This window comes from Giraffa tippelskirchi, chromosome 6, assembly GCF_054371585.1.
Source record: "Giraffa tippelskirchi isolate mGirTip1 chromosome 6, T2T-mGirTip1v1.2.pri, whole genome shotgun sequence".
NCBI classification, from domain to species: domain Eukaryota; kingdom Metazoa; phylum Chordata; class Mammalia; order Artiodactyla; family Giraffidae; genus Giraffa; species Giraffa tippelskirchi.
The window spans coordinates 171,223,378-171,239,538 of NC_137280.1; the positions used below are offsets into that span (position 1 = coordinate 171,223,378).

Here is a 16,161-nt window from a genome sequence, read left to right on the forward strand (position 1 = left end):
CTGTGCAGTTTCTATCGTGGATTAACAGTGCCCCCATTTCGACTATATTTGCCCACCAGGTACACGTTTGCCGTGACAGCTTAAGATGTTAGTGCTTTTTGAGTGGAGACAATTTTATATCAATGTATCTGTAACTGGAGAGTCCTAAGATGATGAAAATATGCTCTCACTGAATTCTCTAGGAGAAATTTGGTGACTGAGATCTTATTTAGCGGAAACTCTTAGCAAAAAAACTTCGATATATGCCTGTTCGGGTTACTTTGGAGAATCATCATTTTACCGAGTACTGCTTAGTGACTGCAGGACCTGCGCTGATAGTCCAGGAGTACCAAAAACAACAGTAAAGGAGCTGTGTCTTATCGGCATTAAAACCAGGGTTCCATTCAACCTGCCTGTGCTCAGAATGAACACAGGACCCGATCCGCCATGCCCGCTGTGGCTTCCTGTTTGCCTCTCATTCTTGTGTCATCTCTGCTGCAGCAGAGTTCCAGATGTACAGAAATAACCCTTTTTATATAACAGCACATTCTACTTCTATGGAAATAGCTTAAAAAAATAAAACATGGCTCAACTGACAGAGATGACAGCAGTCTGCTCCAGTGCCAAGGAAGCTTGCTGTGTTGCATCTAGTAAGAGACCTCACTCTCCACTCTCCTAAGGGATTCTCCAAGTAATTTTGAGTATATGAAATTTTCCCTGACTGTTGAAATGAATCCCCAAGTAATCTATTCCACGCCACCTTTGGGAGCCATGATTTAATCTCAGCAAAACAAAACATCATCTGTCCCATTCATTTAATGGTGTTAATTCAGAACAAAGAACCATAAGTTAAAGATCAAGCCAGCGTAATAGTCAAATTGTTATTAAGAAATCTGTGGACATACATTATTGAAAAATTATTGGTGTGTCTTATACCCTTAATTCATTTTTTTTTTCTGTTGATTCAAGACAGGCAGAAAAACAGATAGAGATCATTAAATTCTGTTCAGAACACTCTAAGATGGTGGAAGGGTATGAGACAGTTCACTGTTTGCTCACACATTTTCTAAAATATGTTTTTGATATTAAAGATCTGAGCTGTTTGTTTTTCATAAGCCTTGACAGTGGTTCCAGGCATGCTTTTTAGTACTTCCATGAGGAAAGGATCCATCATCTAAAGCTGTGGTGGGGATAGTAGATAATGGGTGTGCTTTATCCTATACCTTCTGAGGAGAGTGCAGTAAATTGAAATCCACGCTATGACTGTCTTTCTGAAGGACTTTTCCAATTAGTGGGATGTTGTTGTAACAACACATTGGTTCCCTTAGGCTCAATGATTAACCTTTTTTTTTTTTTTTTATTGAAGCAGGAAGCATCCAGGACAAGATGAGCTCATGAAATATATCTCTTGAGGGAAAAAGTAGGAGGAAGCAGCAGACTTTTAAGGACCTAAGATGTAGTAGGTTATTATCATGCATTATTCCACATCCTTACTGCTTATCTATGAATCCAAGCAGGACCTAAAAGCTATTATTAGGAAAGCAAGCTGAATAGTGTGGAATGGATAACCTCATACCCCATGCATTCACCTCCCATTAAGAGAAATGAACTTCCTACCTAAGTGGGTATCCTTAAGGACCACTGGTTACTTATCCATCCTTGCTTAATTCTTGTATCTTAGTTTCAGGACATTTCATAGATAAAATTCCTCGGAAGTCGCTAAGAAATAGAATTCTTTTTTTAAAGTAAAGAATGTTTACTAAATACTGACTTTTGAGAATTAGTATCGATTAGTTTTGATACCCAGATGTATCACCAATTAGCTCAGTTACTTTGGTCAAGATTCAGTCTCGGTTGCTTCTTTTTCCCTGTCTATAAAGTGCAAGAGTTGAACTCCATCATCTCCAGGGTGCCTTCCTCTTCTGAAATTCAATTGAGTCTATATATTTGATAAAATACCTTGCTGTGGTTATACGTCTCTCCCTAAGCAGAGAACAATTACCCAGAAAGAGAAGCTGAAACCCTTGTGGAGCAGTCATCCAGTTTTCATCTGACTCAAGATTAGATTCTGATTGAATGTTATTTTCAGTTTTCATCCAGAGCCAGGAAATACTTGTTTCTTTCATTATCAGATGATTCTTTAGAAGTCTTAACCAATGGACCACCAGTACTTCTATGGCTTGATGTGCTTCTAAGATATTAGTAGACTTGATTTTACATTTCTTTTTAAAAATGAGTCTTTTAACGTTTTCATTATTAATATCTTCACCATTACAAAAACTTCCAGTATATACATATGACATTATAATGAACTGTAATGACATAAAATGAAGTATACCTCCCAATGTCATCTGATCCATATTTAGTGAATGAAGTTTCATCACTGTATCTTTAAATCAATCAGGCTAAAAGTATTTCTTAATGAGAGAGAACAGCAGTCATGAAAGATCCCTTTAACGGGATATCTTGGGTTCAATCTTCTGTAAATACAAAACATTAATAGCTGAAAGTCAGGTGTTCACCAGTGTACCTTGGAGAGAGAGTGAACCTATAGCCTAGTACAGTAAAAGAGAGAACAATTTGTTTTTGAAAAAGACTAAAATAAATAAGTAGAGATACCTGGAAAGAAGAGCTGTCAGGATTTTTTGCATGATAATACCTGTACAGGACAAGTGAATAAATGTAAATTAAAAGAACAGTTTCAAAATCAGCATAAAAATTGCCTTAATCCTGTTGAACTAACTTCTTCTAGTGCAGAACTTAGAAAGAAACAGGTTATCTTGAGTCTGGTCAAGGGGATCTTTATTACTAAAAGTCATGGAAGGACTTTGAAATAGTGCATTATCAACTTCTTCAAGGTCCTATAGTCACTAACGCAAGAATTTCATTTTAGCCAGACTGTGATGTTTTTGTCTCACTGACATTTCACTGTATCACTGATGACTCTGTTCTGTATCTCCCTAGTTTGTACCTTTCTGAATCAGCATTTCTGTTTCCATTTTCAAAATACCTATTTTGTGCAATATCTTTAGCATACCATTTCAATTCTAATTCTGTTTTTTAATCGTCTCTTTGCTCATTTGATATTCCCATTTCCCCCCCTTTCTTCCACTCCTGTTATTAAGGTGGGAAAATGTGATGTGCTTCAGTTTCTTCAGTTAAAGAAATTCCTGACCTATAGGTTTGAAAATACATTTCTTAAAAGTAAAATATTCATGTTCTGAAAGTTTTTAGAATCTACCAATAAAAAGAATAATGATCATAGTAACTTATATTTATTGGCTATTTTCTGTGACCCAAATAGAGTGCTACCTTCTTTACATAGGTGTCTCATTTATAGTCTGAAGTTTCTTAGTGGTGTCATTATTGATCATGAGTACTAGTCTACCAGATATTAAATAGATAACTTTTTAGATCCTACTCCTTTTAAACAAAGGAACTCAGAGAGGACCTAGTGGAAACGTGTGATGATTTTTTATGGCGCTTTGGTCAAATAGCTGTGTGTGATGAAACTGTAAAGATTAATTCTAAACTTTCCACCCACCAAGCCTTACATATTGTACATTGGAAATGTGCAACATTTATGTTGAAATGTAAGTCAAGGAAATAGTCCTCACTTCCTGTTCTACCTCTCATTCAGACATTCAGTCCTGTGATTTCAGGCCATTTCAGTTATTTCATCCAGCACTGTTCGATCTTTACTTAAGCTGCGATGCTCCATTTCCCTGGTCTTCTGCCATGCGTCAATTTTTCCATCTATTCCTCTCCTCTCTTCTGTTTACTGTCATCCTAGTCACAGAATTACATTTCTCGACTAATTTTTTCAACCAGCATATGATTTTGATACTCAAGTTCATTTTCTGTACCTTTCTTAACTAACTCAGTCCTGATTTCATTTTTTCATCTTGTGTGGTAAAATATTAGCAGAAGCACTGATGTGTTTCTTTATGATAATAAACCTTTAAAGCGTCATCCGTTTTAAGAGACAGATTTCATTTACAGCCTAGTGAATTGAAATGAATTAATTCTTATGAGGCTTCCTATCTTGTGGCTGAAGTGCCGTGTTACACTGGAAGGGCAAGCAAAGTCAGAGCCCACTGGAAATCATCAGTAAAATATGCAAAACCAGCGGAAGTTTCTGAGTTCAGAAGTAAGATCAGCGTAGAGGTTATGGAAATAATATTTCATAACTGTGGCTAGGATCATGTTGGAGTTAAAAGGTCATAATCTCCACACCAAACGCTAGGCTGAAATACGCTTCTCTACAAAGCTACCACTTGCTATAGGAATAGCTGTGGATCCTGGAGCCCTCCAGGCCTCCAGACAACCTTGTCTGAGGGAGTTCAGGTTACTCTTGCTGAAATTTCTCAATGTATGTATATGCAAGCACATGGGTGCCTCGGGTCAAACTGTAGAAAGTCAAACTGGAAGAAATCATAGTGATTTACAATAATAAAATTTGATTTTGAAATAATATATTTTCATAGCCATTGATTCAAACAATATCGAAAATGTATGCGAATATGTTTTATAAGTATTCTCTTTGCTTTGTGATAACTCCTAGCATGTTGCTCAACTAAAATATCATTAAAATGTTTATCCATTACTAAGTTAAAGAATTTCCTCAAGTTACTCAGTTGGTATTGTGATTGTTACCCCATGGATAAATAATGATATATATATCTAAAGTGTGATATTTATATCTAAAGCATAAAGCATAATATCTAAACACTCGTACACATAGGCACACATGCACACAGCAGTTTTTTTAGAATGCCTCATGTTTTGCTGACTCAGTGGATTAAATTCACAAGGTAAATTGATGGAAACAAATTCTTTCATCTATAACTAAGGAACTCTATTTAGTGTGATTTTTAAGTGTATTTCTTCACCAGTTTTCCTTCTGTATATTTTGATTTGTGGAGCTTTTTGTAGAACAGGTAAGATTTTCACTTTGTATATTCACTAGCCTTCTAGCCATATAAGATTTTGTTGTTGTTTAGTTGCTGAGTTGTATCCAACTCTTTTCCTGCCAAGCTCCTCTGTCCATAGGATTTCCCAGGCAACAATACTAGAGTGGGTTGCCATTTCCTGCTCTAAGGAGTCTTCACAACCCAGAGATCAAACCCACGTCTCCTGCATTGGCAGGTGGATTCTTTACCACTGAGCTACCTAGGAAGCTCTATACAAGGTGTACATTCTATAAAACAAAACTTAAGGGTCTCAAAATTCAATTTTCCCTAAAGTCATTAAGTTATAATACCTAAGTCAGAACTTCAGTATATTTTTCTCCAGAATGTGTTGGACTTCTCATATTACTACTACTTGAGTTTTTAGCTGGTTAGTTATTTTGTGTGATATCCTTGACTGTCTTACAGAATATGGCATTGATTAATCACTTTTAAATCTCTGTAGGGGAGCAAATAGCAATTATATAGAAATTATTTCATTTGCTATCTTTTAATTTGGTGAAAATTTTGATATGTGCTTAGAAAATGACTCGAAATTAAAAGTTATTTTTTACTTACTTTCATGCTTTTGAGTAAAAATCTACTCAGTTTAGACAGTTCTAATCAAGAACTTTATCTAACAGGATGATCAGTTACTGGCAATAGCTGGCATGTTACTGTTAATAACATTCCTACCACTCTTAATTTGGTGACATATTTCAACTTTAATGATAAATTATTTAATAGATGCCGAAATGTGTTAATTAACTTATTTATTTTTCTCACGGAGTTTTTTTTGAAGTCGTGATAAAGACTATTAGCCAAGTTGAACATCAAAATGTGATTAACTTGATTCTTTCAAAGCAAAGATATAATAAAACTAAGAGACAGTTCTCTTTGAGCTTAGAACCTTTTGCTTGGTTGGACATTAGGGGAGTGGAAGAAATTCTCACTTGGTATTACTAATTAAAGTAAAAAATTATGAAACCCGGCCATTCAGTAATTAATGAGTCATCTGTAAGTGCCAGGTAATATGCTAGGTGGACACCTTCTATGATCCTGTCCTCCATTGCTTAAAATCTTCCAGTGGCTTGTTGGCAGACAGAAAATAAAACCCAGAATCTTAAGATACTCTGCATGGCCTAGGCAGTCTCCTGCCTCTTAGCCACTGTATTCTTCCTGGACCTCAGTAGATAAAACAGCTACTCCTGCCTCTTAGCAACTGTATTCTTCCTGGACCTCAGTAGATAAAACAGCTACCCAGGGTCATATTGTCCTGTTGAGTTTGCGGCGTGACATTATCATGGTTATGTGCTCGGTATTTTGTTTCTCCTTGTCCCTCCTGCCCCATTCCCTGTGTCTCCACTCCCACTAGACTGTTATCACCGTGAGAGCAGGAGATCTGGACCTGCTGCTTTTCACTGTATCCCAATTGTGAAGAATATAGCAAAGCTCAGTGAATATTAACCGAGTGAACAGATGATTACCATTTCTCGAAATACCCTTAGACAATAGATATTTTTTTATACACAGGATAAATGTTTTCTGAAAACAACTCAGCTAATTAGGTGAGCCCCTGGAGTGTAGAATTCATTTGGTATAAATGAATGATATACTTTCCACTATTCTCTTTTGATCAGTAGAGATACTTAGGTAATTCTGGGTGAATCCAATGGCTCATCATTTTGAAAGTAATACAGAGTAGGTTTATTTACTAAGTGTCAATCAGTGCACTTAGGAAAACTTGTTCTCAACAATAAACAATTTTAATAAATTAAAAAACAATATTCAATTCTCCTTTCTATATCTAAAGCATAGACAAAAATTAAGATAAACCTGTTATATCCATTCTTTTGTTTATTACTGTTTTCTCATCTATTTAAAACTCAGTTGAAATTTTTTAAAAAAGAATTCAATGAAATTATTATGAAAATAGGATCTCACTGAAATTAATTTAGAAGAGTGGACAAAGTGTCTTTGTAAATTGATGCTGTGATGTTAAATGTAAAATTAAATATAAAATGTTCATCATTGCATTTATTTCTGTACTATTTTTGTGAAGATCAAGTTTAATACTATACAGAGAAGTTTCCTTTGTGTTTTACTACTGAAGTATTAAACATGACTTTTTATACTTTCTTTATAAACTGTATCTATGGTAAATCAAGTAGTATGTCTATCTTACTGGTTAAGTTTCCTATTATTACACATTTTTATGTGAAGTTACCTTTGCTTTTCTTATGAGAATTATAGATGAAAGGAAAGTGTTTTCATAAATTTTATGCTGTTATCTATTAGTATACTTCACTTTTTAATTTCTAATATAAATCTATTATTCTTGTATACACTCAAGAGTTACATTAAAATCAACTCAAAGTTGAGATATAAAGTTTTATAATTCCTTAGAACAAAATGCGTAGAAAGAATTTAACATATACAGGAATGGAAGGAATGAGTAAGTCTGAGTTACTGTTCATGGTGTCTGTAGTTAAATATCAGCAAGTTCAAAAGAGATAAGAATTTGGATGGGTGATTTAAATTTTTACCTTCTTTCTACCTGAGAAAGACGGGAGAAAGAAGAGAGGGGATGTGTAAGAGGTCTCTGAAGTGTCCTTGGCAAAGGTACAGAGATACTCAAACACTTTCCACTGAAGTTAAGGTGTAAAAAGAATGAACATCAGGTTCCTATTTAGAAGGTAGGATTGAGTGAGGCTTAGAAACCAAGTAAGATGATTCCTATACATAAATTTGAGACATTACAGACTCTAAAAAATGGTAATACCTTGAAAGCCCAAATTATGGACTAATTCAGTTTTTGAAAACTAGAAAAGCTAATTGTTTGGATACCCGTAGAACAAAACCAATTCAGTTCACAAGTTTTTCTGGATATTTCAACAATACAGATAGTCTATAGAGAGTGGGCATAGCTTCCTTCTGTGAGCTTATGACTAGAATTTTAGAAGCAGATAACCAGTCAGTTTGATGAGTCAAGAAAAAGCTACAGACTACTTGAAATGATAGTTTTGTTGTTGCTGTGATACATTGGAATTAAATGGATTTTATGAGTATGAAAGTACTCTGTAAACTGTAAAACACCATACAAATGGAATATATAGGGTTTTTAAATTTAGGATTGAGTTATTACTTAACATTTTTAGTTTGAAATTCATTATTCATATTTAAGATGTGTATTTTGTGTGTGTATTTTCAGATAATCACAAGGACTGCTCTGGTGTTTCCTTACACCTCACGCGCCTGCCGTAAGTACTTCAGTTATCCTAGCTGAGTGACAACTAAATTTAAGATCTTCAAGAGCTTAAAAGTGGGAAATCCACTATGCTAGTTATCTACTGCTATATAACAAATTATTCTAAATGTAGTGGCTTAAAACAGCAAGCATTTATTGTCTCGGTTGCCTGTGGCTAAGGAATTTGGGCACAGCTTAGCTGGGTGCCGGTAGTCTCACACAAAGGCCACAGTGAGAATCTTGGCCAGGATTTCAGCCATCTGGAGACTCGACCGGGGCTGATTCGCCTGCGGGGTCTCTGACGTGGCCGTTGACGGGATTCAGTTCCTTGCTGGCTGTGGGCTGGAGGACCCCCTTGTTTCCTCCTGATGTGGGCTCTAAACAGGGCAGCTCCCACCATGGCTGCTGGTGTCTGGCCTTCACAGTCAGAGGGGAGAAAGCAAGAGGGTGTCCAAGGTGGAAGCCAAAGTGCTTCTGTATCCTCATCTCAGAAGTTACGAACATATGTCTGATGGGTCAAGAAAGTGGTGACCACAGATCTTCCTACTCTGATTCCAATTGACAAAGAAAAATTATTGTTGCTATATTCCGTTTGTTAGAAATCACAAACTACTGGGTCAGGTTACTTGGTCCAGCCTGCATCAGGGGAAGACAATTGAGCAAGGGCAAGGATGTCAGAGCTGTGGGTCACTGGGAGGTCTATCATTCAGTGTCCTCCAGAGAAACCAAACCAATAGCATGTATGAGAGAGAGAATGAAAGAGAAAGAGAAACTGTACCTTAAGGGATTGGCCCACACAGTTGTGAGATCTGGCAAGTCTAAAATATTCAAGGCAGGATGGCAGGTAGGAAATCCTGGCAGGAACCGATGTTGCAGTCTTGGGTCCAAAGGCATAATTCCTTTGGAATTCTTTTGAAATTCTTCCCAGGACCTCAGTCTTTTCTCTTAAGAGACTCATCCGCATTTTGGACCATAATCTGCTTTACCCAAAGTCAGTGGTTTAAATATTAATTACATCTTCAAAAATACCTTTATAACAACATCTGGGCTAGTGCTTGACCAAATACCTTGGCACTACAGCCTAGCTTACTTGGCATCTATAATTAACCACTACAGGACCCATTTAGAGATTGGGCTTCCCAGGTGGTATTAGTGGTAAAGAACCCCCCTGCCAATGCAGGAGATTTAAGAGATGCCGGTTCTACCCCTGGGTCAGAAAGATCCTCTGGAGGAGAGTATAGCAACCCACTCCAAAATTCTTGCCTGGAGAATCTCATGGACAGAGGAACCTGGCGGGCTACAGTACATAGGGTCACAAAGAGTCAGACACAGCTGAACTAACTTAGCACACACACACATGTAGAAACATTTACCCTGCTACAAAAATGTGTATTCAGCGATTTGCTCAAGAAAATAAGTTATTCTCAAGAAAAATATATATATTCTACCTCTTTCCCCATCTATTAGTTTAATTTCCACATGAATCATATTTTATAGATCAATGCATTGAAGTATACCTTATTTTTCCAAGGCAGTTGTTTTGACGTTTTCCAATAGTTGAAATAAATGTTACTATTTTGTGCAGACAGCCTTTAATTGCTGGCATGTACCTTATGATGTCTGTTGACACTGTTATACCACCAGGAGGGAAAGGTGAGTAATGATCTTTTGGAATTTACCATTACCTCATTACCTAATCTTTAAGGATGGATTTACAGTACATCTGTTATAAACACTTGAATTGACCAATATTTTTGAGTCCCTGAAAAATAAACTAGTTCTTTATTATCCTTGGAGTTAAAATAGGTTTTTGTGTTATTCCAAGCCAGCAGTTTATTATTTTCCAGTTTTATGCCAAGAATTGAGCTCCATAGGGAGGTAATGAGTAATATAAATTTAAATATAATTCTTGAGTATTTTACAAATAAATTATCCATTCTTCAGATGCCAAAAAAATTTTCTTATCATACTGTGGCATAAACTACTGTAAAGAATATCAGATTAAGAATCAAAAGCTAGCAAATCCAGTCTTTGAACATAGATTTGTAAAATTTCTCCTAAATTTCCAAAAAAAAAACCTATTAGAATGAGTATAATATTATTTATTGCTTTAAATATCTTATCCTTTGGTGGGAGTGTCATATTATTCATTTGTTCTTATTGGGGATCTGTTAAAGTTAATGACAAGCATGATCTCATTACTTTTCACTGTCTAATTTTAAAAAGACATTTATTGAAAAATCAAATATGTGTTTGTCTATAAGGAAGGAAAAGTATATGAAATGTTTCCTTCTCAACAGAAACTGTTAATCTCATTATCTGAGGTGTTTGAAATAAATTTTTCAAAAATCCTTCTGTTCTAAAAATAAAAACCAATGTTTAAGCTTTTTCAGCTGCACAAATTTCATGATAAAGGTATCAAATTAAGCCTGGGTTTTCACTGACAATGTATGTTGATTTGACTCTAGTCATTTTATGAGTGAAACAGAATATAAGGGGTTCTTAACTCATCTTAGTAAGAAGGTGGCCCATAATAAGTGCTTAATACCTCTGAGTACATGAGTTTGTGCTTACTCAAAAACCCCATGCTTAACTGCTTGTGGATATGCTATACATACTTTTAGTCAAGAATAATGTTATTTTCCAGTTGAATAATGACGTTTTTCTGTGTTTTCATTTCTAACAGTGGTGAATTCTGATATTTCATGCCATTATAAAAAGTATCCAATGCATGTCTTTGCCTACAGAGTTCACACTCACCATTTAGGTAAGAAATTTACATATTAAATGATACGCCACTGTGCTTGCTAATGCTGTAAATGTAAATGTAAAATGTAAATTATATCTGACCTTAAATCTGTTTCATCTGTTTCAGTGAAAGAGATTTTGTGCAGTACTTTAAAATTCTGCATGTGTTTTCATCATATTGTTTTCATTAAAATGCCGAGTATTTGGGTTTCTGAAAATATTTATATTTTATTTTGCAATAAGAAAACAAATAATGACTTTTATCTTTCTAATACCGTATACAGTTATAATCTGTGTTCATTACAGGCAAGGTAGTAAGTGGATACAGAGTAAGAAATGGACAGTGGACCCTGATTGGACGCCAAAGCCCTCAACTGCCACAGGTGTGTAGAATCTAGTACAATTTTGAGAGAAAAAAATATTAATCAGCAGATAGTAACTTATAAAACCCTTATAGGACCCTTGTGAATTTCTCTAGAATCTAAACATCTCTAAATCTACCTTTACTCTGTATCTAAGCTGTGTATAACTTCTTTTTTTTTTAATTATTTCCAATGTGATGGTTTCCTTATCCGTTCTCTTAGTATTTCTAAGCAGAGTGGTGACATGTGTCTGTGTATGTGTATTCATCCTCTCTACCCAGGGTACCCCAAGCCTCATGTTATTAAGCATGAGTTTCTGGGTTTTGTTGATAATTTTAATGAATTATTGTATTTGTCTTCTTTGCAGGCTTTCTACCCAGTAGAACACCCAGTAGACGTTAGTTTTGGTGACGTACTGGCAGCAAGATGTGTCTTCACTGGTGAAGGAAGGACAGAAGTCACACACATTGGGTATGATTTCACAGATTCCATTATTTAAAAATATTTTGTTAGGACAAGGCATGGTTATAAGTGACAGTTATCTTCATGAATGAATGGCATATTTCTCTTATTATAAACAATTACAACAATCTCTAGCATTTTATGATTTTAGGACTGATTGAGTTGGTCAAACTGCAGAACATGTGCTTAGATTTTCATAATTCCTTTCTTACTGCTTATTCAAGACCTTTAGAATCACACTTCTACATATTATAGTTGTCACAAGAGTGTACATTACTTCCTGTACATCTTAATAAAGAAAAATGTAATGATTATAATTTTTTTCTCCAGTGTCCTTTTGCCCCATGTTCAAATTTAGGTGAATATATAGGTTCTGCATATAATGGTGGTCATTAATTACTCAGAACCATGATTTTTTTTCCTACCTGTTAAAACCTTTATGTATTCATTATAAGAATGTTCAACTTTTAAGTAAGCTTCAAAATACTGAGCTGCTTTGAAATAAGTATATTTTATAACACCAAGTAAATTTTTCAAAGCACTATGAACTCTTTCAAAAAGGGTTTGCCTAAATTAAGAATGAAAGATAAAATCTCTATCATGTTTTTTTGTTAGAACCAAGGAGCCTCCTTTCCATTTTAAACTAGGTTATAAAATATTTACTGACACCACCTAGAAGATGGAGCTTTAAACCATTCATCTTTTGATCAAAGAGGAATTACAGAGAGTAGACATCTGAAAATATGCATTAGATGCACAGATGATACTTACGATGGCAACGCTAGCTGCTGGTTGTTAGGGGATACAGAAAAGGTACTAATGCAGGTGAATAAAAGAAAAAGCATTTGAGATGGTAGAATAGGATTTTTTTATGTCAGCCTAAAAGGATTTTTTATTAATAAGCATCACTTTTGAGACTAATGATAAATAGAAAAAAAGTTATCAATTTATATTAAACAAGGAAATTTTAACAGATTTGCTTTTAGATGAATTTGATAAATTTAAGGCAGAGACGTGAGGAAAGCAATAAAATTATTGAGTTGCATGAAATGGTTAACAAAAGGATTGATAAGGTAGATATAATTAGATGTGAAAAGTCTAATAATTCACTTTACTAACAATCTTTAAATACATAAAGTTTAGTGTCTCTGAAACTTTATTTAAATGCCATTCGTTATTTTATTAACCTTTGAAATAAACAAAGGAGTAAAACAAGTCCCTTTCATCACATACTTTGTATTAGTTTTCAAGTTCAACTGTGAAATAAGTAGATTTTTTTTTTGCTTAGAGGTACCTTTACAATTTGGGAGGGTTTGTAACTTCCTCCAGATTCTATCTTTTGAGTATCATCTGTGTAGCAATATCAGCCATGGAAATTAATGACTTGTTATAGTACCAGGATGAGAGGCCAAAGTGATCTGTAGGGGCCTCTTTCAGTTTCCTGAGTCTGGAATACCTCTAGTCTTTTTTTAAAATGTGCATTTTGCCTTAAAATAATACCCTAAAATGACTATACCAATCTATCTTGTTGTAAATGTCCTGTGGGCTAAAAGAAATGCCACTTTGTAATACAAATGAAGTAGAAAGAAATTATAGAAAATTAACTTATGGGTCAATCTATATTATGAATATTTAATTTATACTAAGAAAGCAGGAAATTTTAGATAAATTTAAATATAAGTTAAATCCTCATAATAATGCATAGCATTCCTATAGCACTTAATATGCTTTTCAGTAATAACAACAATGCGTCCATTTTGTAAAATAAAGAATACCACCTCCATAGGGTACTATAGTATCACAATTGAGAACGTAACCAATAAAAAGAGAAGACTAGTCGATTTATGATGTATTTTAAATTAAGCATGTGTTGTGTGTGCTCAGTCATATCCGACTGTTTGCGGCCTCGTGGACCGTAGCCCACCAAGCCTCTCTGTCCATGGAATTTTTCAGGCAAGCATACTAGAGCAGGTTGCCATTTCCTACCCCAGGGGATCTTCTCAACCTAAGGATCGAACCCACGTCTCTTGCTTCTCCTGCACTGGCAGGTGGATTCTTTACCACTGCGCCCCTTGGGAAGCTCATTTTAAGTGAATGATACTCTGTAAATCTCTCTCTCTTCTCTGTTCCCACCTAACCCCCAACACACATACACAAACATCACTCCCACTGGCACAGGTTTGCGCCCTGAGCCTAAAGCCTGACTTAAATCCGTCTCACTTATCCAGAGGCCTTATGGGGCTGGAAGATGTCACCTCCATGCTCTGGAAGAACAGTGGGCTCCCAGTTTTTAACCTGCTTGTTCTGCAGCCACCTGGAAACTAGGTTTACAGGAAAATTGTACCATCAGTAGCCTTACCAGTAAGATTTTCAGTTGAGTGATTCTTCTGCCCAGTCCTAGTTTAACTCTGCATTAAGCTAGAAATTTTAGAACTGGAGAAAGCTTAGGTAAAGCAATCAGAGTTAACTAAAAAGAAATAGTTAAAAATTCAGGACAGTTTTTAACCAGAGGTTCAACAATGGCAACGCACTCCAGTACTCTTGCCTGGAAAATCCCATGGATGGAGGAGCCTGGTAGGCTGCAGTCCATGCGGTCACGAAGAGTCGGATATGACTGAGCGACTTCACTTTCACTTTTCACTTTCATGCATTGGAGAAGGAAATGGCAACCCACTCCAGTGTTCTTGCCTGGAGAATCCCAGGGACGGAGGAGCCTGGTGGGCTGCCGTCCATGGGGTCGCACAGAGTCGGACACGACTAAAGCGACTTAGCAGCAGCAGTAGCAGCAGCAGCAGCAACTCAAAATACAACCATTAGGAACAAGTGAATTTAAGACAAAATATATCAGTAAACTTAATGATAACATTTTAACCCAGATACATTATTTCTTTTTAAATAGTAAATATGAGTAATATATCTTAGGCAAGTTTATCTCTAATGTATATATTGACAATATAGTACTAATTAATCTACACAGAAGCAGTATTTTGTGCCTGACACTGCATTGTATATTTTATATTCAACATGAGGCTTCTCTTAGTTCATTTCAAATGTTTAGTCAAGTTTAAACATCCAAAAGAATTTAATGGGGTGAGCCAAATAAGCTAATTAAGTCAGCTAATTTGCCTTAAAGTGTATATGCTAAAATTTAGAATTAATTCTTGAGAATTGGTAGGTAATATTTACCAATTTGGTCAATTTTGTTGGTCATATTTTTCATTTGGAAACAATTATCTCATATACATATGAGAAGGTCTAATAAATATTTGTAGTTACCATGCATAACACTTTAATCAGCATTTAAAGTATATTATATGCAAATAAAGTTACATGGTCAATAGCCCCTTAATATACAAGTTTTAGGGCTTCCCAGGTGGCGCTAGTGGTAAAGAGTCTGCCTGGCAATGCAGGAGACTCGAGAGATGTGGGTTCGCTCCCTGGGTCAGAAAGATCCCCTGGAGAAGGAAAGGGCAACCCACTCCAGTATTTTTGCCTGGAAAATTCCATGGACAGAGGAGCCTGGCCAGCTACAGCCCACAGGTCACAAAGAGTCAGACACGACTGAGCACATGTGTATTTGTAGTAGTGTACAAGTTTTAAAGCACCGTGAAACCTTTTAAGAAACAATTCAGAGCTTTGCAAAATAACTTCTTTAAAGTTTTCATATTTCTTTCCAAAATTAGTCTTTTACCGTCATTGGTTACTTTCAAGTCTAGCCTGACACATGAAGATACATGTAGGGCTAGGGATGAGGGAATCGCCAGAGTGGCGTGTGACTGTCTGAAATGCAGTCACGGTGTTCTACAATATTTGGGTTTTTATAAATGATGCATTTCAGGATACTTGATACTTCCTTAAATGGCTATTATATATCTTTATAATATGCAATGATATATTTTTATAAAACCCTGATAGATGAAAGAAAGAGAAACAGACAGACATAAATATTTATGAGAAATGCTGTAAATTGAGTTCATAATATTGACCTGACTCAGCAGTATGATGTATGGGGGTAACAGGTTATGCTACCTGTAATAAATTATAAGCATCTGTTAAGACAAATGATTTATTCTCGTTCATTCAACAGATAGTTATTGAGGACTTACTATTTTCACTCTTACCACATGCTGTCAAAATTAAAGCTAGCTGGTGTAAAAGAAGTAATTGTCACTTACGCACCTTATCATGCATGAAGAGGAGAGAAAAGCAGCCCTTTAATTTGGGGATCTGGGTGATACCAGCCATCATCATTTAGAGAATCAGCAGTGGCGATAGGGACTGTTGAAGGGCCATTTGTAGGGCTGGAGGGGCAGTCAGAACAGGGTCCTCCTCCACACTCTCTTACGTTAACAAGCATGAGGTTAACAGTCGAATTGCATATGTTATTCTCTATGGAAAAGAAGGTGGATGTGTT

General features: G+C 35.7%; 1 protein-coding gene across 36 annotated transcripts in view; it reads left to right on the forward strand.

The window, feature by feature from the left end:
• The window catches only part of PAM (peptidylglycine alpha-amidating monooxygenase), a 174,168-nt gene that overhangs the window by 88,026 nt on the left and 69,981 nt on the right, over window positions 1-16,161 (forward strand). For all 36 annotated transcript variants that reach the window (XM_081503674.1, XM_081503675.1, XM_081503680.1 and 33 more), the window contains 5 exons: window positions 8,140-8,188; window positions 9,761-9,828; window positions 10,862-10,942; window positions 11,230-11,306; window positions 11,653-11,756. In XM_081503674.1, the coding sequence (XP_081359800.1) occupies window positions 8,140-8,188; window positions 9,761-9,828; window positions 10,862-10,942; window positions 11,230-11,306; window positions 11,653-11,756 (379 nt within the window). The remainder of the gene's footprint in view (window positions 1-8,139; window positions 8,189-9,760; window positions 9,829-10,861; window positions 10,943-11,229; window positions 11,307-11,652; window positions 11,757-16,161) is intronic.